Source organism: Perognathus longimembris, chromosome 7, assembly GCF_023159225.1.
Source record: "Perognathus longimembris pacificus isolate PPM17 chromosome 7, ASM2315922v1, whole genome shotgun sequence".
Taxonomy (NCBI): Eukaryota; Metazoa; Chordata; class Mammalia; order Rodentia; family Heteromyidae; genus Perognathus; species Perognathus longimembris.
Window position 1 is genome coordinate 29,953,824 of NC_063167.1, and position 19,643 is coordinate 29,973,466.

Consider the following 19,643-nt stretch of genomic DNA (forward strand, 5'->3'; position numbering starts at 1 on the left):
GAATTGGAGTGAAGGGGCTAGGGAAATTTAAGCCACAGGAAGTTCTAATTCACTACAAAAATAAGTACTTTATTAAACAACAGGATTTTCAGGCAAAGGCTTCTAGCACGATTAGGCTGCATTGTTAAGGCTGGGTGAATCAACAGGAACATGAAGCTGAAAATATTTTTCCAAGACTTGCTGGCCCCGACGACTGGGTCTTTTGCTGCTGGGCCTTTTCTGGCTGGATGACTGGCACCTTTTAGAACCCTGTGCAGAAGTCAACAGTGACAGGTCCTGGAGGAGGGGACATAGGGAATCTCCTCCCTGCTCCCTCCCAATCAATCTCAATCAAGTTCTAGCCTAGAATGTTACAGAACTTTCCACCTGTCTGCAAGTATCCGCTGCTCTTTCTGCCAACTTTTCTAAAGACAGCCAGAGAAAATCGTCTCAAAATAAAAATATGACTTCTCCTGTGATTTTTCACAGCCTGGTGTTCTTGGCCTGGCTGACCTAAGCAGGCCCTGCTGACCTCTCCCAACTCCTTCAGCACTGTAGACTACCTTGTGCCTCACCTACTTGTGGATTAGGAAAGAGCATCCTTACTGATGGACTTGATTCCCAAGCCAGGTCATTTCTAGGACCCAGACTGGCAACCATTTTCTCAAGCAGCCTTTCCTGATCCCTGACTCCCATACAGAACCGACAGCTCCCCCACCTTATATCCTGTAAAACTTACCCATAAACAGTTCCCATACCTCTGACACTATTGCCCTCATCAACTTGTTCTTGTCCCCTTGCTCTGTATCCCATATTGTAAGGCCCCCAGACCAAATACTGTTCTCGGGAGTACAGAATATCTACCTGTATATCGCTGACTGAAAACACATGGATTCAGGGGTAGGGAGAGAAATGTCTGGGTGAGGGCCCAGAAACTCACCTTGCAGCTCCCTGACTGATGGTCTTCATACATATGGAACACCTAGTTAACAGAGGGCAACAGGAACAGAGTGACACCTCTCAAAAGACCAACCCCTTATTCTCTGCCCTCAACCTGTAGTCAGCCTCAGCACTTTTATTTAAAATATGTGCTTTTTTTCTTGTTTATAAGCAATAAGTTCATATAGAACAAGTAAAAAACACACAAAAAAGGACAATGGGACAATGAAAATAACAAAGATAGTGCCTTTTTCATAGCAGTGGAGACGGCTGCAGTATGAAATTCCTCTCGGGTCAGCCAGCGAGCACCAGGTGGTATAGTCTTTGGGGTCTGACCTTCCAGGGTCAGACCATATACAAGGTAGGTCAGCTTGATGTGAGAAAAGGTGTGGATCACCTGAGGGGAGGGACAGGGGGCTGAACAAGACTTGTGGAGGTGATCACAAAAGCCATCATCCCAGAACACTCCACTGCTCGCTTACCTCCCCAAGGTGCTGCAGGGAGGCGGCTGGCAGGGGCCCAACCCAACTCTGTAGTTCCTGTAGCAGGGCCTTGGCCTTGCGCTGATGCTGCTCAGAGGGCTTCAGGGTTACAGATGGAAACTCCCACAGTCCTGCGAGCAGACCTGAGTGCCAGGGCAGCCAGGTGTGGGTTAGGCCTTGGCTGCTCCATTCCTCCCTGATGCTCCTGCCACTGCCATCCACTCCCAGTGTTCAGGTACCTGAGTTGGGCCTCTGCACCAGCAGAAGGCGGGCACCGCCATGGGCTCTGGGCTGCTCCAGAACACAGATGGCAGAGCACTCCTCTCTGGGAGGCTTCCGAGTGGCCTTTCGAGGAAAGTTGGCCACTCCCAGGGTGGGGTCCCAGAGTTCTGTGGGAGGCGGGCACAGCTGGCACTGCCCAGGGTTGGGAGCTGGGAACAGATATCCCCAATCCCGCTGAGATCAGGGCTTAGCGGCCAAGCCTAGAGAGCAGCTTGGTCCAGTTGTAATCTTACTCAGGTTAGAGGAAGAACTGCAATGAGGCTTCTACAGGTAGCAAAATGACAGGGCTAGGAGAGGCTGGGGTTAGGGTCAGAGCTGGCACTTACCACACTCCTCCACATCAGGACTGCCTGGCAGGCTTCGTGAGGCGGAGAGCTCTTCCTGCCCCACCTGAGAGGCACAAGGCTGGGTGGCATGGGGCACAGGGCACTCACCAGGGCCTCTGACTGCCCCTTCCCAGGACGCTCACCCTCTGGTGTGCCTGGCACAGGCTCTGTATTGGACACTGGCTGCACAGAGGGCGCTGTGGGGTACACACGGTGGCACCTAGCTCCATGGCTGCTTGGTTGAAGTCCCCTGGCCGGGTGGGGTCCACTAGCTGCTGAACTAGGCTCCTAAAAGAAAGGATACCAGAGTAAGCCAAAGACCCTTTGAAGATACTCCCCCCTAATTTCCTGTTACCCCACATCCTACCAGAGCTGCTGAGAGACAAAGGTGCTGCTGGAATCAGCACCAATCGCTCGGACACGGCACAACACCCGTATTACGTTCCCATCCACCACACCGGCTGCCTGGCACAGAGGAACCCAAGAGTCAGTCTGGGCTAGAGGAAATAGGGTGAGCATACACAAAGTGTAGATGGGCTACAGGCTCACCTGGCCAAAGGCAATGGAAGCAATGGCGCCAGCTGTGTACCGGCCCACACCAGGCAGGAGCTTCTGCAGGGTCTCTGCTGTACGTGGCACATGGCCCCCGAGCTCCTCAACCACCTGAATGAGGTAGGAAGATTCAAGGTGAGACACACTAGAGTTCCTACCTACCCCTCCCTTTCTCCATCACCCCTTTACCTTCCGAGCTCCCTCCTGCAGCCGCCGGCCTCGAGAGTAGTAACCCAGGCCAGCCCAAAGCTGGTTCACCTCCTGTAGGTGGGGTTAGAGCCAAAGGGATCAGTGTTCTGTTCCTCAGTTGCCCTCACTTCCTGTACCCAAGAGTGGCTCTCACCTCCAGGGAAGCACTTGCCAGGTCCTGCAGGGTTGGCCACTTCTACAGCCCCAAGGCAGACATCAAGAGATGAGGTCAAGGGTGAGGGTGATGGAGGAAGCATTTTCTATACCCGCCCCTAAAATACAGGCTCCTGTGGGGTCTGGCCCAACTCTCCCCTTCCTCCCCTGGCATCACCTGCATCCATCGGGTATAGTAGTTGATAACCGTGGCAACCTGGGTCTGCTGCAGCATAACTTCTGATACCCACACTGGAGAAAAGGGGTGGGCATGAGGGCACTGCTAACCTGCCTGGATCCTAGCCCCCAGCCCCAAGGATTCCCAGGTAACCCTAGTCTCAAGAGATGTACTGGGCTGGGAATATGGCCTAGTGACAAGAGAGCTCGCCTCGTATACATGAAGCCCTGGGTTCGATTCTCCAGCACCACATATCTAGAAAATGGCCAGAAGTGGCACTGTGGCTCAAGTGGCAGAGTGCTAGCCTTGAGCAAAAAGGAAGCCAGGGACAGTGCTCAGGCCCTGAGTCCAAGCCCCAGAACTGGCCAAAAAAAAAAAAAAAAAAGAGATAGTACACTGACCAGCATATGCCCTCCTGTCCAAGTCGGCCTCATCTTCTGCCTGTCAATGTAACCACAGGTTGGGGATTAGTGTCAAAGGGGCTGAGTGTCAGCCTTCTGCCCCACTGTCCCTGTCTCTTGCCTGCTTACCCATCTTCTCCAGGGTAGGTCCCGCTTCTCTCGATCATACCAGCTCAGCAGGCTATTCCGAAAGACTGTGATTTCAGCTGTGTCTCTGAATAGATGGTATGGGCAGATAGAGGCCTGCAATACCTCTTCCTTCTGCTTGACCAGGCCTGCAGAGGCCCCAGGACACTCAGTAATCATCACTGAGCAGATGAGCACCAGAGAGCCAGGGAACAACAGCCTGTGGCAGCGGGCTCATCCTTAGGGCTTTCCCCACCCCAACACCTTGCTTAATCTTTGGAGCTGGTATCAGACCTTAATTTTTTCAATTTTCTCAGAGTGGTACTGTTGGGTCTGATGTTTCTGGGTCATAATGAATACCCAACAGTTTCAGCTAGACATAATATATACCCAAATATGGGGTATATATTTCTTAATTAAAAAACAAAAACAGCTGGGTGCTGGTGGCTCATGCCTGTACTCCTAGCTATTCAGGAATCTGAGATCTGAAGATTAAGATTCAAAGTCAGCCTGGGCAGATAAATCCAAGACTTTTATCTCCAAATAACCAGCAATAAGCCCAAGACAGAAGTGTGGCTCAACTGGTAGAGTGCCCACCTTGAACAAAAAAGCCAAGCAAGAGGGTGAGGCCCTGAGTTCAAGCGCCAGTACCAGCACCAAAACAAAAAGAAAAACAAAAATCTCCCGAAACAAAGAAACCTCCTGAAAGCCATATGAAAGAAATACAGATTCCTATTCCACATTTCTGGAAAGAAAGCAGCCAGAGCAACTCTCCCCAAGTCATGTAGCAACTCACAACTAGATCCTAAGGTTCCCGATGCTTCAGCACATACCAGGCTCCTTTCCCAGCTTGACTCTGCCCTTTATCATGGTCAGTGAAGCCATTTCCCTGCAACTTTGGCTAAGACAAGCTCCTTACCATCATCAGCAGAAGGCTTGGCCTGGGTGCTGTTGAGGGCATGATTTTTCCTTCCCTCCAGGCAGGCTGCCTGCTTCCTGTGACTTCTCACAGCTGCTCTGGGCTTCCTCATGATGGCCTGGAACACATACACAGCCAAAGCTGTTGTGGTCCTGCAGAATCCTAGAAACCTCTTGCCCTACATCACTTGTATAGTATGAAGCTTCTACAATCACTCTCAAGACGCCCATGGTTTTGCTCCTAGCTGGCTGTGGCAGTGAAGTATGACCAGAACAGGTGAGCAAATAGTCTCATGGGAACCATCCTATAAACAACTCCAGATACACACAGAATAAGAGGGCAGGGCCAGGATAGGCCAAGAGCCAAAGTCTTCTGTTGGGAAACTGTGTATGAGTAGTTCTGGGGTATCTGGGAGCATGGGGTGGGTAAGAGGTTTCTCCTATCCACCTCATGTACTATGGTTATATTGAAGATGACTTTAGCAATCACCTAGTCCAAAACCTTCATTTGACAGAAAGGAGAAATCAAGAATGAGAGAAGGAAAAAGATTTGCCAGATGGCAAGTTAATGGAGGAAGGAGCTACTCCATTCCTTATCTTTTCCTGATATAGTAAACATCTGGCTGAGGTAATAAGAAAATATATTGGGTTGCTCTTCATTGTTCTCTGACTGATCTGGCTGCCTTTTATTGAAAAGCAAGAAGTAGTTACCACTTAGTATTTACTGTATGCAAGACTTCATGAGGTTCTTTACTGGGACTCTTGCTCAACTTCCTGATGGCTGGAGACACATTACTAGTATTCCTACATTTCAGCTAAGAAAATAGAGACTTGTGGAGATTAAGAAACTTGATCTTTCAAACCCAGAGTGTGTACTCTTACACACTTGCTATGCTGCAGTCCTTGTTAAGCCTATTTTGAACTCTCTCCAAAGCTCTGACTTCACCACCTCATTTTCATCAAAAGAGCTCACTTCCTCCATAAAACACTAATGCACAAATTTCCATACATTTGTATGGTCTTCCTCCTTTATATGGAGAAAGAGTTCATTCTCTTTCCCAGCGTCCTGTTTCAGCATCCTTCCAACCAAGACTCATTCTTCTCTTTTTAACCAAACTTTCTTAGTCAGATTCATTCTACAATCTATAATTCATTCTACAATCCACTCTCCACAGCAAGGTGCCCTTTTCAAGACATGAGTATGTCGGGCTAGGAGTACGGCCTAGTGGCAAGAGTGCTTGACTTGTATACATGAAGACCTGGGTTCTATTCCCCAGCACCACTTATATAGAAAACAGCCATAAGTGGCACTGTGGCTCAAGTGGCAGAGTGCTAGCCTTGTGCAAAAAGAAGCCAGGGACAGTGCTCAGGCCCTGAGTCCTAGGCCCAGGGAAGTCAAGACATGAGTATGTCACTTCCTTATCTAAAACCACCAATGACATCCTTAAACAAATAAGTGACTACTATGTGTTATGCAGCTTACTACAGTAAGCAAACCATCAAAGGTTTCTACTATCACAGTGCTTCTATTCCAATGGCGACAGACCAAAAAGAAAAAAGCAATGCACATAATGAATTTATATGATGTGTCAGAAAACAATGGCAATTAATATAAAGAGGAAAAGTAGAGCAAATAAAGGGCATCCAGTTCCAGGATGAATGTTGAAATGCCACAATTTAAAAGAATGTGGTCAAGGTGGGCCTCATTATAGTGATATTTGACTAATGACTTGCAGCAGTTAGAATGAGTAATTGTGGACACCTGTGGAAACTAAGAAGCCCCTGGAAAAATCATAAGGAGGATGCCTGGCATGTTAGTAGTACAAGAGCAGGCCAGTGATGGTTAGACTGGAATGAGGATGGGTGATAGGAGATAAGGAGGTAGGAAGGGTGGGTAGCACCATACAAGTACCTTGGGGAGGGCTTTGGTTGTCACACTTTGCTCATAAAGTAAGAGCTAGTCCTCTGAGTTTTGAAGGTCAGTGAGTCAGGGCTCCACATCCTTTCTCACTATGCTTTAGCCACATTTGCCAGAATTTAATTGCTTCAATATCCAAAGTTGTCTACTTTGAGGCCTCACACAACCTATTTCTTCTAAACAGGCTTTTCTAGGCTTTCCCTAACATTTAACCATTTTCAGCTCCTGACTTAAATGTCCAAATCAAGTCTTCCTGTCTTATTCTCTCATATGCTTCTCCATTGAAGCTCTTATACAAATTGTAATTTCACATTTACTCATGACTCAGTATTTTCCTTACTTGACTGTAAAAACAAACCAAACATAAACACAAACAAACAAAAAAAAACACGTAGGGGACAGAACTAGATATGTTATGTTCCTAGAGTCAATGCTAGGTAAACTGCACACAACAAATACTTGTAAAATTAATTAATCTGCTGCGCATTGGTGGTTCATGCCTATAATCCTAGCTACTGAGGAGACCGAGATCCGAAGATCCTGATGAGAAGTTATCCCAGTGAGACTTGTATCTGCAATTAACCAAAAAAGGCAGAAGTGAAAAGTGTGACTCAAATGGTAGCACATAGCCTTGAGCGAAACAGCCAAGAAAGTGTAAAAGGCCCTAAGTTCAAGCTCTCATACTGAAGTAGACAAAGTTACCCTTCCTGGTGAAGGCACTTTGCAGCATAGTTGGGGCTATCTGAATTAAATAGTCCACAGGGCATTTTTAAATAATACAGGAGGGGTAGTGACAGGATGTCATGATTTCTGCACAACTAGAAAGTAACTGGCCACCAGGTCAGAAATTGATAATCTACCTGAACTTTTGTATATCTGACTAATGCTCATTTTGTGTGTAACCAGCTTGTATAAAACTCTGGGTCTCTCCTCCCTCAGGATCCGGATTTCTATCACTAGCCTGGTTCAGGTCACTGGCAATAAACTCCTTTATCCTCTCTAAAAAGTGGTCCTGATCTTGCTGATTTGCGTTGGTGTAACAATACTGAGCAAGCAAACACACACACACACACACACACACACACATTAATAAAAATAAAATTAACCAGATGAGTGAAGGGTCCAAGGAAATGATTCCCTTTTCAGGATGGGACAAGTCCATCCAAAGAAACTGGATAATGATGAAAAGCTCCCAGTAAAGTTGAAGACAAACTAGAAATAAGCGAAGAAAGGAGAAAGGGTTGGTGAGCATTGGGTATGACAGGTGGAACTCTCCTAAGGAGGGACTGGCCTTCAGTACGGTCATTTCTCTTACTGTAGCAGGAGTCAAGCCCAAACACCCTCTTGGTCAATAATAGCTTCACAAGCTGTTTCTTCCTCGCCATCCCTACCAAAGCCTGAACTCAAGTCCACGTTATCACTTGTTTAGATCGTCGGCTGCCGTCCCTTCTGCAGCCTGATCCTGTGGAACGCTCCCCAAACGCTTCCAGTTCCTGGACTGCACAAAGCATTCGTTCTAACCTCTCCAGGTACTTGTCCCAGCCCAAGGCACCATTCTTTTCCCTACAGGCCCCTCTCGTTACCTAACTCATAGACAACGTTTAAACACGGTTTAGGCACAGCCTCCTTCTCTGAGAAGACTACCCGGCCCACCCCAACCCGCGCGCTCCACTGAGAAAAAGCCACAGCTCCCACGCTCCCGCCGGGCGTCCAGGAAAAGAATTACCTCTAGGATTGTCTCCCGCGCGACACTCGAGGGGGCGTGGCTCCGGCCAATCCTGGCTCGAGCCGGACGCACCAGCCAATAGGCTCTCAGAGTGCGCCCAGCCTGCTCCCCGCACTAGGCCCGCGAAGTCTGAGCGGAAGTCCGGCTTCGCGCTCCCCCTCCCCATCCCTGCCCGGCAGTGTCGTGACGGGAGACAAAGCGGAAGTCTTGCGTACCACGGAATCCAGTGAGGGACGCGCGCCGTCATGGCTGCAGGCACGGAGGATGGCGTAGCTTCGGCTCCAATGGCCTCCGATGGTGAGTGGCTTTCCTGGGGTTTCCCTAGAAACTTCTGCGGCCCGGGAAAGGGGAAAGCCTCGGGACCATAGCTGTTGAGGCTGACCTGAAGCTTCAGCGAACTAGCCCTTCCTTCTCAGGCAGCCACGAGGAGACTACAGGTCCCGGCATGCACTGCGCTTGCCTGCAAAGACCGAAGGGTTGGGAGCTTCGTGAGGGCCGTGGAGGGGCATGCTGGGAGATGTAGTTGGGAGTCTCGAGCAGGCGGAGCTTTTGAAGAAGTAGGACATGTTGATAGTCCTGGTGTAGGGGAGCTATCAGGCTTTGAAGCACCGTAAGAACTGCCGCTTTGAGAATATGGCCTAGTGGCAAGAGTGCTTGCCTCGTATACATGAAGCCCTGGATTCGCTTCCCCAGCACCACATATATAGAAAGAACTGACGCTTATGGCTGCCCGGACATCCTGAGAACAGTCATTTGCAGCCTCATATGGTCATAGGAGATGGGTTTTGTTTTTCTTTTTTCTTTTTTTTCTTTTGAGACATGGTTGGCTTTGTAGCTTAGGCTGGCTTCGCACTTGAGGTCCTTTCTCAGTGCTGGGATTAAAGACTTACACCACCCATCCCTATCGAGCTTAACGATTTTAAATTCCAAGCCCTGTAGAATATTTCCTGTGTGGTGTAAGGAAAAAATCAAAGATGCCCCTTTCAGCCTTACCTTTCTACTGATCGTGATGCTGAGAAAGTAACTTCTTCCCGAAGTCTTACTAAAGTCACTGGAAGACCGAAGTGTTCTCTTCCCAAACTCAGGGTATTGCTCACTCTGAGATATATGTGCAGAATACATGGGGTAGGAAAAAAGACTTGAGGTAAAGGGGAAACGCTACCAATGGGATTCCCCACTGCCTAGCTTGGTGTCTGTTCCCCTGGGACCTTGCTAGAGCATGAACGTCCACCACCCTCCTTATGCCCAGGTGGTGTCAACAAAAGCACAAAATCTAGGGAGGAGCTAGTAGTCCAAGTTCCTGTGATAGATGTGCAAAGCGACAACTTCAAGGAGATGTGGCCGTCCCTCCTGCTGGCCATAAAGACAGCTAGCTTCGTGGCTGTTGACACGGTGAGGCATGGGAAACAGGGAGGGCAAGTGGTTGAGGAGGGACGGGTGCTGGGGACCAATCACAACCCTACCTTTACCCACTCATAGGAGCTGAGTGGGCTAGGGGACAGGAAGAGTTTGCTGAACCAGTAAGTGAGCCTTCTCTTTAGTTCCATCCCCAGCAGAAGGGATAGATCTCAGCCCTGGAGGGGTGGTTTGGGTCCTTCATGAAGCTAAATCAGCTTCAGCCACTCCTAAACCCACTTTTAAGGTGCATTGAAGAACGTTATAAGGCTGTGTGTCATGCTGCCAGGACCCGTTCTGTGCTGTCACTGGGCCTTGCCTGTTTCAAGCAGCAGCCAAATAAGGTATGAGATACATCCTCATCCCTGGTCTTTGGCTAAGATCCACAGGAGGGTTGAAGTGCCGGGGAACACTGGGTGTAAGGTTTTTAACCTCAAGTCTTGATATAGCCCTCTTTCTCAGGGTGAACATTCCTACCTGGTCCAGGTGTTCAATCTCACTCTGCTGTGCACGGAGGAGTATGTTATAGAACCAAAATCTGTGCAGTTCCTGGTACAGCATGGTTTCAACTTTAATCGGCAGTATGCCCAGGGCATTCCCTACCATAAGGGCAACGACAAGGTAGGTATCCAATTTCCCAACCCTTCATAGGCTGGATGCCTGTTTCTTAATGAGTATGGGGAATAAACATGGACAAGGCTGAGGACATAAGACATACTGGGATACATAGTATTGGGCTGGGTAATGAGGAAGAATTTTCCAGATAAGGGAACCAGAGAAAAGTAGTCTATCGAAGGAACTCTCTGCTTCCCACCAACCTCTTCCTTTCTATCAAGGGTGATGAGAGTCAGAGCCAGTCAGTGCGAACATTGTTCCTGGAGCTGATCAGAGCCCGCCGGCCCCTGGTGCTGCATAATGGTCTTATAGACTTGGTGTTCCTGTACCAGAACTTCTACGCCCACCTGCCTGAGAACCTGGGAACCTTCACCGCTGACCTGTGTGAGATGTTCCCGGCAGGCATTTATGACACCAAATATGCTGCAGAGTTTCATGCCCGATTTGTGGCCTCCTACTTAGAATATGCCTTCCGGAAATGGTGAGGGGGGAAAAGGTGGGGTCTTGTATGAACATATTTCATTCACTTAACGTATATATTGAGTGCTTACCATGTACTAGGCACTGTTTTTAGCTGCTGAGGATTCAGCAGTGCAATGAACAAATCATGCAGAAACCCCCATTCTCATAGATCTTACATGTTAGTAGAAAAACACCTTCTTCTGCTGTTGCAGTGAGCGGGAAAATGAGAAGCAGCGGGCAGCTGGCAGCCCACATCTTGTCCTGGAGTTCTGCAGCTATCCTTCTAGCATGAGGGCCCATATTGACTACCGCTGCTGCATGTCCCCTGCAGCCCACCATCCTCATCCCACCAGTATCTGTGACAAATTCTCGGTGAGAACTCTTGTCCATTTCCTGGGAGAGGGGAGGCTTTGACATCTGGAACGCCTTCTAAGCATCTTTCTTTCCTCTAGGCCTACGGCTGGTGCCCTCTGGGACCACAGTGTCCTCGCTCCCACAATATTGATCTTATCATTGACACCGACGAGGCTGTGGCAGAGGACAAGCGGCGACGGCGACGACGGAAAGAAAAACGGAGGAGGGCTCTGATGAATCAGCCTGGAACAAAGACCTCTGGAGAAACTGAAGATGGTCCTCCCACTAAGCAGGTCTGTGGGGATGGTGTGAAGGCTGAGGAAACTGAACAAAAAGTGGCCAAGGATGAAGCCAAGGACCAGTCTGGCTGTGACCAAGATCACAAAAATAATTTGGGGCTGGAGCTTAAGACAACCCAGTCTGGAATAGCCGATATGACTGCCTCAGAAGTGCCAGGGAGTCACGCAGGTCCTAACCCAGTGCCTGGGGATGGACTACACCGGGCTGGTTTCGATGCTTTTATGACAGGTTATGTGATGGCCTTCGTGGGAGTGAGCCAGGAACTCCCGTCCTGCAGCTCTGAACCCTGGCTACCTGAATGTCACAACAAAGTGTATCTGAGTGGCAAAGCTGTGCCTCTCACAGTGGCCAAAAGCCAGTTCTCTCATTCCTCCAAAGCTCACAACCAGAAGATGAAGCTGGCTTGGGGCAACAGCTGACCCAGCTCCTACCTGGCACTCTCCCCAGGAAGAGAAACTGAGAACAGAACAGAGGTATTGAGCCTCTGTAGCCTGTGAATACACTTCCAACTAAAAGCATTGAGAGTGGATAAAGGGGGACAGGGTAAAGAAGCCCCAGCAGAGATCCTGCTGCATGGTTCCTGGACCTTTGCTTTACACCTCAGAGGCTGAGGTACAAGAGTATAAGTAAGAAAGCTGACCAGCACCTGCAATATCATCTTTATTTTTAAATCTGAAGTGTCTTGGGAAGGTTTTTACCAAAAAAAAAAAAAATCAACAGAAACAAGTTATGAAAATATTTTGACCAACTTCATTCTTTGGTTATTTCTTATTGCGGCTCTGTAAGGACAGATTGTTCCCGAAGCTCCAGCTATAGCAGGAAGGGAAGAAAATCAGTCCAAGTATAAACCGTTTAACCAACTGGTTGTATCACCTGTTAACAAAATACTTAGAGCAGGCCCTAGGGCCTACAAAACCAGCCCCCACTCCCAACCACAAGGCTGAAAGTCTTACGAGGCAGAACATTAAGACTCCTTTATAAATATGAAAATAGATTAATTAACTGGAAAAGGTCTTTGAATAGGTTAGCTAAGAGCCATGACCACCATGTTACCTGTCCCCCCTTGCATAGAAATGTAGTGGTGTGGTCTGACCATGCAGTAAGTGCAAACAGCAATTATTCAAGTGTCTTAGACATACTGGCAAGAAGCACCCCAGTCTTGAAGTCTGAAAAACAGCCATGCCTATTAGGGCCTCCTGGTCAGCTTCGAGTTTCATCCAGTAGCTTATATACCCCCAAGAAAGGGCAAAAGAGACCCAGGATAGGAGAAGAACTGGGGTAATAGCCACCTGCCAGTCCCTCCTAGAACTAGGAGTTCACTGGTCCTGTCTGGGGAAGTACACTAGGAACAGGTGGGAATCAAAGCTCCTTGCTAGATGTCTGAGGCTTAGTACCAATTGTTGGCCCTAACTAGAATGCCTCTCTCACTGCTGCTTCCTCATATGCTGCCATTGGGCCCTGGAAGCCCAAAGCTGAGTGGCCTGCCTGCTCTGTGGGCTCCAGAGAAAAGTCAAGGCTGTGCACCTATGGCTTCAGCTGAAGATCCATCCCCAAAGTGCAGCAGGGACTAACCCCCCCTCACCCATCCTGCTCTCCCTGGGTTTGTAGGCCTATGCTTGAGACAGAGGAGGGGATTGAAACCAAGTACCGTGGTCTTACTTCTTCAACCTCCATCTCCTCAGAGGCATTTCCAAGGCCTGAGCTGGTCCCCTTGGGCCTGGGCCCAAACCCATTTTCTTCTTGGTTAGAGCAGTCCATTGCCTCATGGGCTACAGCAGCTGAAAGGGCAGGTGCCCGGAATGGTGGGATCTCTCTTACTTTGTACTTGAGACTACAGAGGCGTGGTGGGGGCCCATCAGATAGTGATTCTTCACGGCCTACAAATGGACATGCCTCTTGACGCAAGAACTCGGGGGAACCAGGCAAAGAACGCCACCGGCGGGCAGGTGGAGCCAGAGGCTCCTGCCAGTCAGCCAGGGGCATTGTTGCAGGCCCTGGTGCATCCAGATCGAATACCAGGGAGATGACAGACTTGCTGGGTAGGTCAAAGAGCTTAATCTTGCCACCTTTGAGGTCCTGGCGAGCACTGAAAGGGTTAACTTTGGGAGTGCGTGCAGCAGTACCATCTCGTGGCCGGTAGTAGGGATCCAAAACACTCACTGTACGTGGGGGCTTGCGAGAGAAGATGTCTGACTGGCTTCGAGACAGCCAGATAGTACGCCTTGGACGTGGGGACTTGTACGGAATCTTGTCATCCAGTGAGCTTAGTCGCTTGCCCCCAGGAACTTTCTCCAGGAGTCCTGAATAACAGTGAGTCAAGCCTGGGTTACTCTCACTAGACATAACAAATAGAAGTATCACTTATTACAGTGTTTTCTCTCTGGAAAGCGAAGTACAGTTGTCCCATTTCATCATTGAGGAAATAGTCAGAGAAGGGAAGAAACATGCCAACTTAACTACTCTGGGAATTTGTGATCTCGTGGCCCTCCCCTCTTTCTTAGGGACCTGAGATCTTGCAATCAATAGTCCTAGAGGGGCAGGTCCTCCAGGCTAATTTCCTCCCTTGGGGTCAGCTTGGGCTACCTGTTCTGATCTCTTACCCTTAGCTGTAGTTTGCAGCTTTTTGTCCCTCTCCAGCTCTTCTTCCTGCAGGCGGCTCATGATTTCCTCCAGGGTTCTCTCAATCTCCACAAAGGATGGGCGCAATTTGGGGTCCATCTGTTAGGCATCCACACCCAGCCATGAGCTTTACCCTCCTTTTCTCACCCCAAAAATAGAATTTCAGTCTATTCCTCTTAAGATTCAGATGTTCCCCTAAGAGATCTTTACTGAGGACACAGGCCTTTAGGATAATACAGCTATGGTCATAAAGATAACTATTGTCTACTATACTTCCTTATCTCGTCTTCCTTCTGTAGGCTTTATCCCTTCCAAAAGCATATGATTCTTTTTTCCATTTTTCCTTGGGATCTGCTGCTAATTTGGTTTTGGGTATCTGAACAAAGCATATTACCCTTTGGTTATAATTTCTCTGGCCCAGCTCAGTATAAAATGAAGGTCAATAAAAGGCTTTTTTATGTATCTTTGGACTGGCTGGAGCCACGGGTGAATAAGAAAACCCAACCACGGTACTATCAACACCCAAGGCAAGGGATGGTGGGACTGCCCTGCAGTCTGAGGATTGAGACCCAGTTTTCCCTTCTCTTGGTCCAAAGTTCTCAGTGTAGCCAGGCCCTAAGGAGGAAGTGTGGTTGATGTTAACACATCTAGAGAAAAATGAGGCCCCTTATGGAGCTAATGAATTTGTAGCCTTTCCCTATAGTCATAACCAGCTCCTGAAACAAGTGCAGGAGATAAAGATACTCACATTACAGCAGTTGAAGGTGAGCTGCAGGAAGTCTGGGGGACAGTCTCCTACCATGTGCTGGAAAGCATCATAGTCCAGCCCAAAATTCTGTCGTGTGGGGAAGGCATAGGGGACATGGATAGATGTCATCAACCCCCACCCCCACCACCCATCCTGGGAGCTGCCTTTAAGAAGTAGCCACAGAATGAGTTCAGCCACTCTACCCCAAGGAGAAAATAGTTCCACAACCTCAAACCAGCTCTACCCCATGGCACTGGTCTGTATGCCTACTGCTCACCTCTGTGCGGGGAAGGTAGTCTGGATCGGCCTGGATGCGGGCGATGATCTCGCAGAGGATGATACCATAAGAGAACACGTCCGCCTGGTGAGTAGTTAGACCTCTGTTTCCCTCTCAGTGGATTGAGGGAGTATCGCTCCCTCTATTGCCCATGTTTCATCCAAGTCAGGAAGGATGTTGATCCTCACCCTGGGCACTTTCTGCTAACAGTGGATTCTAAGGAGAACCAAGCCTGAGATTCCCCACTTACCTTCTCATTATAAGGCTCATCTCGAAGAACCTCCGGTGCCATCCAGAAGGGTGAGCCCACCACAGCCAACTTCTCACATCCCATGCTGTGGAATGAAAATGGAAGTGAGCCTGCCTGGTACAAGGGGATCATTTGATGGTTGGGAATTATTTTCTCCCAACGATGGATATAGATAGACTAGGACTTGTTAAATTCAGAGAGTAAGGGTGAGCTGTGACCAATTCCTGGTCTCTGGGGAGGAAGCTGGATTTCCCTGTGACCATCAGGACATCCATCAGAACTACTTACCTAATATCAGGGATCTTCTCAGCCAGGCCAAAATCAGCCACCACTGCAGAATAACCATTTTCATCTCTCTTTATCAGGCAGTTCTAGGGTTCCCAGAGAAGAGAAGAAAAGGTGTCTCTGAGGTAGGGATCAGGCAGCCACAGTTAACTACCTACCCGTGCTGACATACACTAGCCTTCAATGCCCTTCACACCAACATTCCTGGCACGAGAAGTCTATGATTTGGGACAGCATGTGCTTGGCATGCGTAAGGCCTTAGGTTCAAGCCCCAGCACACACACACACACACCATACACAATCTGATCTGGCTCTTCTGGTCCCTATGCCTATGTAGCACAGCTTATCTAAATCTAAACTTGTCACAGCAAGCCTTTGCCTTTGTTTATACCATTCTCCAATTTTTTTTTTATTTTTTAAATTTTTTTTTGCCAGTCCTGGGCCTTGGAACTCGGCCTGAGCACTGTCCCTGGCTTCTTTTTGCTCAAGGCTAGCACTCTGCCACTTGAGCCACAGCGCCACTTCTGGCCATTATTTGTATATGTGGTGCTGGGGAATTGAACCCAGGGCCTCTTGTATATGAGGCAAGCACTCTTGCCACTAGGCCATATCCCCAGCTCCCCATTCTCCAATTTTGAATATCCTCCAAATTCATTGTTTCATATATTGTACCTCTCTCCTCTCCCTCCCCCCTTCAGCCAATCCCTCTCTCCCATTTTCATTTTTATTTATTTTGGGCTGGGAATCGAATCCAGGATCCGTACATACTTTCCTATGCCACATCCTTTCACAGTCTAGCAGACAGGCTGTGAGCACCTGGGGAACAAGTTCCAGCTTAAGGCTTCCTCACAGTATCCAATTCATGAAAGAGGATGGGAACATGATTACTGGACAAATACTACTGCTAGAGAAAGGATGAACCCAAATGATCTATAAATAAAGCCATGACCAGCTCTCCCGAAATAGCTACATTCAAAATAGCTCCACACCACTGGCTCAAGAGGCGCCTCACCCAACCCCCTCTGGAGGCAGCAGAGAGCAAGGGGCCTTGGCTTACAGAAACATTTCTGAGGCCAGCAAGGCCCTATCTTGACCCACACCAGCCCTCCTTCCTAGCCAGCCTTGGCATCTAGCTGTCAAGACATTACTAGGTAAGCACTCTACCACTAAGCCACATTCCCAGTCCCTTGTCAAGACGTTACTAACTCGCCTTCTGCACACTCTACATCAGGTACACAGTAATCTTTTATTCTGGCCTTAATGTAAATATACTTAATTCTTCTGTGAGCTAGAAGGAGCCTGTGATTTCATTCCATCTACCCTGGGTCCCAAGTGGAGATGCCTTGGCTGGTTTCCAACAAGGAGTGTCCTTGTGCTTGTCCTGGCTTTAGACTTCCCATCAGTCCTGCTGGATCAGCACCTCACCTCCCTGACTTTGTCTGAGAAGATGGGCCCTAGGCCAAACTGTGTATTAACCAAAGCCCTGGGTATAGGGTACTGCCTATTAGGCAGTGGTACTTCAGATCTCTCCCCTCCCCCTATTCCACCAACAACTCAGACTCCTGTCTCCAAGGTCCAGTGTGAAGTCCTATTTACTATTTGCTTTATAGGCCTTGGAAACAATCCTGTTTCTTAAGTCAACTTGGGGGCAGCTAAGGTTAAGAACAGAACATAGCCAGAGTGCACCACCTCTGTCAAGGCTGTTCAGTTTCTTCCTCGTCATCATATTCATGGAGGCCTACTGTCTACTTGCTATAACACCACCCATCCAGTGGAAAGGGATTTCCAGATAGCATCTTCATAAGTAGTTAAGAAATGGCTAAGGTAGGAATGATCAGGAACAAAGTGATCCCTATCATGGGGGGGAAGGGCAAGGCTGCCTCACTCAGTCTGCCTGGAGTGTGACTATTGTCTCTCAGGGTTTTTCTATAGCTAATAGCTGGGTATTGATGCCAAAGGAGAAACCAGGACTCAAAACAAAACTTGAAATTTTAAGGCTCTACATCTGTGGTGATAAAAATGAGGAGGATTAGCTGACAAGGATTAGCGGCTATGAGGGTTTTCCGAGAAATTCCTGAGCTTCCCTTTAAGGGATCTAGGCTAATCAGGTTTAGCTGCTAACACTTGTTGGTTTCATTTCCTTTTATTCCCACTTAGTCCTTACTGGCAATACTTCTAACAAAATTAGAAGTATTCTCATTGAAGATCCCAGTGAGCTCCAGACACTAAGCAGACAAAATGAGTTCTTAGGTGGCTTGATCTTGCTGCTTGTGACATGGTTAATGACTTCCTTCAGGGCTTTTACATAGGATTCAGGGTTTGTGGTAGTATTGAGTAGGGAATAAGGTAGTCATGATCATGCAGCTAAGAGACCAGCTGTTAGAGGCTACTTGGAGGCTTTCTGATTCTTCTCCCCTGGCTGCTAGAGTTTTGGATTTCCCTCACTATCTTTGGCTACTACTCTGTGGACTCTAGTAAAGCCTCTTCTCATCCCACATGGGTTTGGGCCTGTTCAGTGGGACAGGTTTAAGACTTTCTGCTGGAGACACAAGTCTATGGCAGGAGCAATACAGACTTATAAAACAGAAGCCAGGGACCATGAAAAAAGCAGCGTTGTTTGTGCAGGACCATTGCCAACTGTATTGAAATATAACTCACAGAAAACAATTCCCCTCTAAAAAGTTATGGGTATTTTTGAGGCAGAGTCTTATACTATGTCAGCAGGGACCTTAGCCTCTATCTCCAATGCTGGTTAGTTCTAGGGCAAGCCATTATTACATGTTTCAGCCAACCTGACCATAGCCCCAGTACAGACTATGTGGCTAAAGAATATAAGCCAGGCTTATAATAATATGAAGCTCAAAGTTGGGCACATGCCTATAATCCTAGCTATTCAAGAGGCTGAGATCTGAGGATCATGGTTCAAAGTCAGCCCAGGCAGAAAAGTTCATGAGACTCTTATCTCCAATAAACTATGAAAAAGCTAGAAGTGGAGCTGTGACTCAAGTGGTAGAGTACCAGCCTTGAGTGAAAAAACTAAGGGGCGGAGTCAGGCCCTGAGAAGTGGGGAGGGAGTACTTTAAGTGTGTAATCACTTTTCCCTTTTCCCCAACAAACGAATTCCATAAACTCAGATAAGAACAAGCAAGAAAGCAAGAAAGCAAGAAAGAACTGATTCTACATATCCAGAAAGGTGAAAAGGTTCATTTCACAGCAGAGGGAGATAAAGGACTGAAATGTCCCCTGAAATGCTTCAAGAACTGCTATAGTCCAAGTTTCTTAGGAGACTATCAGTTTAGACTGATATGTCCCATCCTTGACCATACCTCTTGTGTAATGAATGACCTGCCAACCTGTCCCTCCAACTGGGCTAAAGAGCCCATGGAGGGTACATATTGGATTCTAGCCATTTCTGTGTGGCCAGTCATATACTAACACAGTATAAATGGTTTCTAAAAGCTATGACAGTTCTCATTATTATATTTAAAAAAAACCCTTCATCCCTTCAACATTCATATTTGGGTTTGTTTGTTTGTGTGATAGTTTCCCTATGCAGCCCTCCTTCTGCCTTAGCCTCCCAAAGTGTTGGGATTACAGGCATGTTCTACCATACCCAATCACATTTGTTCTTTTGTGTATGTATGTATGTGTGTATGAGAGAGAGAGAGACAGAGACAGAGAGGCAAACAGATGGTTCTGGGGCTTGAGCTCAGGGCCTGGGTGCTGTCCCTTCCCTACTTCACTCAAGGTTGGTGTTCTACCACTTAAACCACAGCTACATGTCTGGCTTTTTAGGAGTTAACTGGAGGTAAGTATCTCATGGAGTTTCCTACCCAGACTGGCTTCGAACTGTGATCTTTAGAGATAATCTGGAAACCTCAGAACCCTTCTACTTCATGGCTTTTACCTTATTTCTCTATTGAGGCATTTCATTATTATGGCCATTGCCCAACCCACAATAAGTATCTGGTGGGCAGGTCTGTGTAGCTGTGAAAATACAAGTCTTTTTCTAATCCCTGAAACCTAGAATGCTAGAATAATCAGACAAAAACCTTATCTGGGATAATAAAAAGGGTGAGGGGCATAGATTATGTCCCTTCTAGTGTACTTCCCAGGCTGCCACTAGAGCTTCCAAAAGTAAGCTCTGAGTACCCTCAGTACCTCTTTAA

The 19,643-nt window shown here is 47.9% G+C and overlaps 3 protein-coding genes across 8 annotated transcripts in view; 1 reads left to right on the forward strand and 2 right to left on the reverse strand.

Annotated features, from left to right (window-relative positions):
• Positions 1-48: 48 nt before the first annotated feature.
• Mutyh (mutY DNA glycosylase) lies at positions 49-8,627 on the reverse strand. Of its 4 annotated transcripts, none has more exons than XM_048351179.1 (16): positions 8,385-8,621; positions 4,527-4,644; positions 3,611-3,756; positions 3,482-3,521; positions 3,081-3,154; positions 2,904-2,945; positions 2,750-2,821; positions 2,558-2,671; positions 2,376-2,473; positions 2,152-2,296; positions 2,009-2,072; positions 1,640-1,831; positions 1,401-1,543; positions 1,166-1,315; positions 920-961; positions 49-249 (listed from the first exon to the last, which is right to left on the reverse strand). In XM_048351179.1, the coding sequence occupies exons 2-16, from the start codon at positions 4,636-4,638 to the stop codon at positions 112-114; spliced, it is 1,572 nt and encodes a 523-aa protein (XP_048207136.1). In that variant the 5' UTR covers positions 4,639-4,644; positions 8,385-8,621; the 3' UTR covers positions 49-111. The 4 variants fall into 4 exon arrangements, with proteins under 4 accessions (XP_048207136.1, XP_048207134.1, XP_048207135.1 ...); XM_048351177.1 differs by having other exon boundaries at positions 3,611-3,789; XM_048351178.1 differs by lacking the exon at positions 8,385-8,621 and adding an exon at positions 8,170-8,299 and having other exon boundaries at positions 3,611-3,789.
• Positions 8,385-11,863, forward strand: Toe1 (target of EGR1, exonuclease). Of its 2 annotated transcripts, XM_048351181.1 has the most exons (8): positions 8,385-8,466; positions 9,419-9,561; positions 9,649-9,689; positions 9,812-9,908; positions 10,027-10,185; positions 10,401-10,660; positions 10,854-11,013; positions 11,094-11,863. In XM_048351181.1, exons 1-8 carry the CDS (start codon positions 8,415-8,417, stop codon positions 11,712-11,714), a joined length of 1,533 nt encoding a protein of 510 aa, XP_048207138.1. In that variant the 5' UTR covers positions 8,385-8,414; the 3' UTR covers positions 11,715-11,863. The 2 variants fall into 2 exon arrangements, with proteins under 2 accessions (XP_048207138.1, XP_048207139.1); XM_048351182.1 differs by lacking the exon at positions 8,385-8,466 and having other exon boundaries at positions 9,460-9,561; positions 10,014-10,185.
• Positions 11,864-12,085: 222 nt separating this feature from the next.
• Tesk2 (testis associated actin remodelling kinase 2) overlaps positions 12,086-19,643 on the reverse strand; it is a 114,047-nt gene continuing 106,489 nt past the window's right edge. Inside the window, exons 6-11 of one of the 2 annotated variants that reach the window (XM_048351174.1) lie at positions 15,478-15,560; positions 15,190-15,274; positions 14,940-15,023; positions 14,663-14,749; positions 13,896-14,013; positions 12,086-13,595 (exon numbers count right to left, since the gene is read on the reverse strand). In XM_048351174.1, the coding sequence (XP_048207131.1) occupies positions 12,874-13,595; positions 13,896-14,013; positions 14,663-14,749; positions 14,940-15,023; positions 15,190-15,274; positions 15,478-15,560 (1,179 nt within the window). In that variant the 3' untranslated portion in view covers positions 12,086-12,873. The remainder of the gene's footprint in view (positions 13,596-13,895; positions 14,014-14,662; positions 14,750-14,939; positions 15,024-15,189; positions 15,275-15,477; positions 15,561-19,643) is intronic. The other variant, XM_048351175.1, reaches the window with a different exon arrangement.

Excerpts from the sequence above, each read along its gene's own strand:
- Mutyh (XM_048351177.1), bottom strand. The coding sequence starts at position 4,638 with ATGAGGAAGCCCAGAGCAGCTGTGAGAAGTCACAGGAAGCAGGCAGCC. Across the intron at positions 1,544-1,639 it reads GGTGCAGAGGCCCAACTCAG|GTCTGCTCGCAGGACTGTGG; the intron begins GTACCTGAACAC and ends CCTGGCACTCAG. Across the intron at positions 250-919 it reads ATCAGTCAGGGAGCTGCAAG|GGTTCTAAAAGGTGCCAGTC; the intron begins GTGAGTTTCTGG and ends ACTTCTGCACAG.
- Toe1 (XM_048351181.1), top strand. The coding sequence starts at position 8,415 with ATGGCTGCAGGCACGGAGGATGGCGTAGCTTCGGCTCCAATGGCCTCC. Across the intron at positions 9,909-10,026 it reads TCAAGCAGCAGCCAAATAAG|GGTGAACATTCCTACCTGGT; the intron begins GTATGAGATACA and ends CCTCTTTCTCAG. Across the intron at positions 10,186-10,400 it reads ACCATAAGGGCAACGACAAG|GGTGATGAGAGTCAGAGCCA; the intron begins GTAGGTATCCAA and ends CTTTCTATCAAG.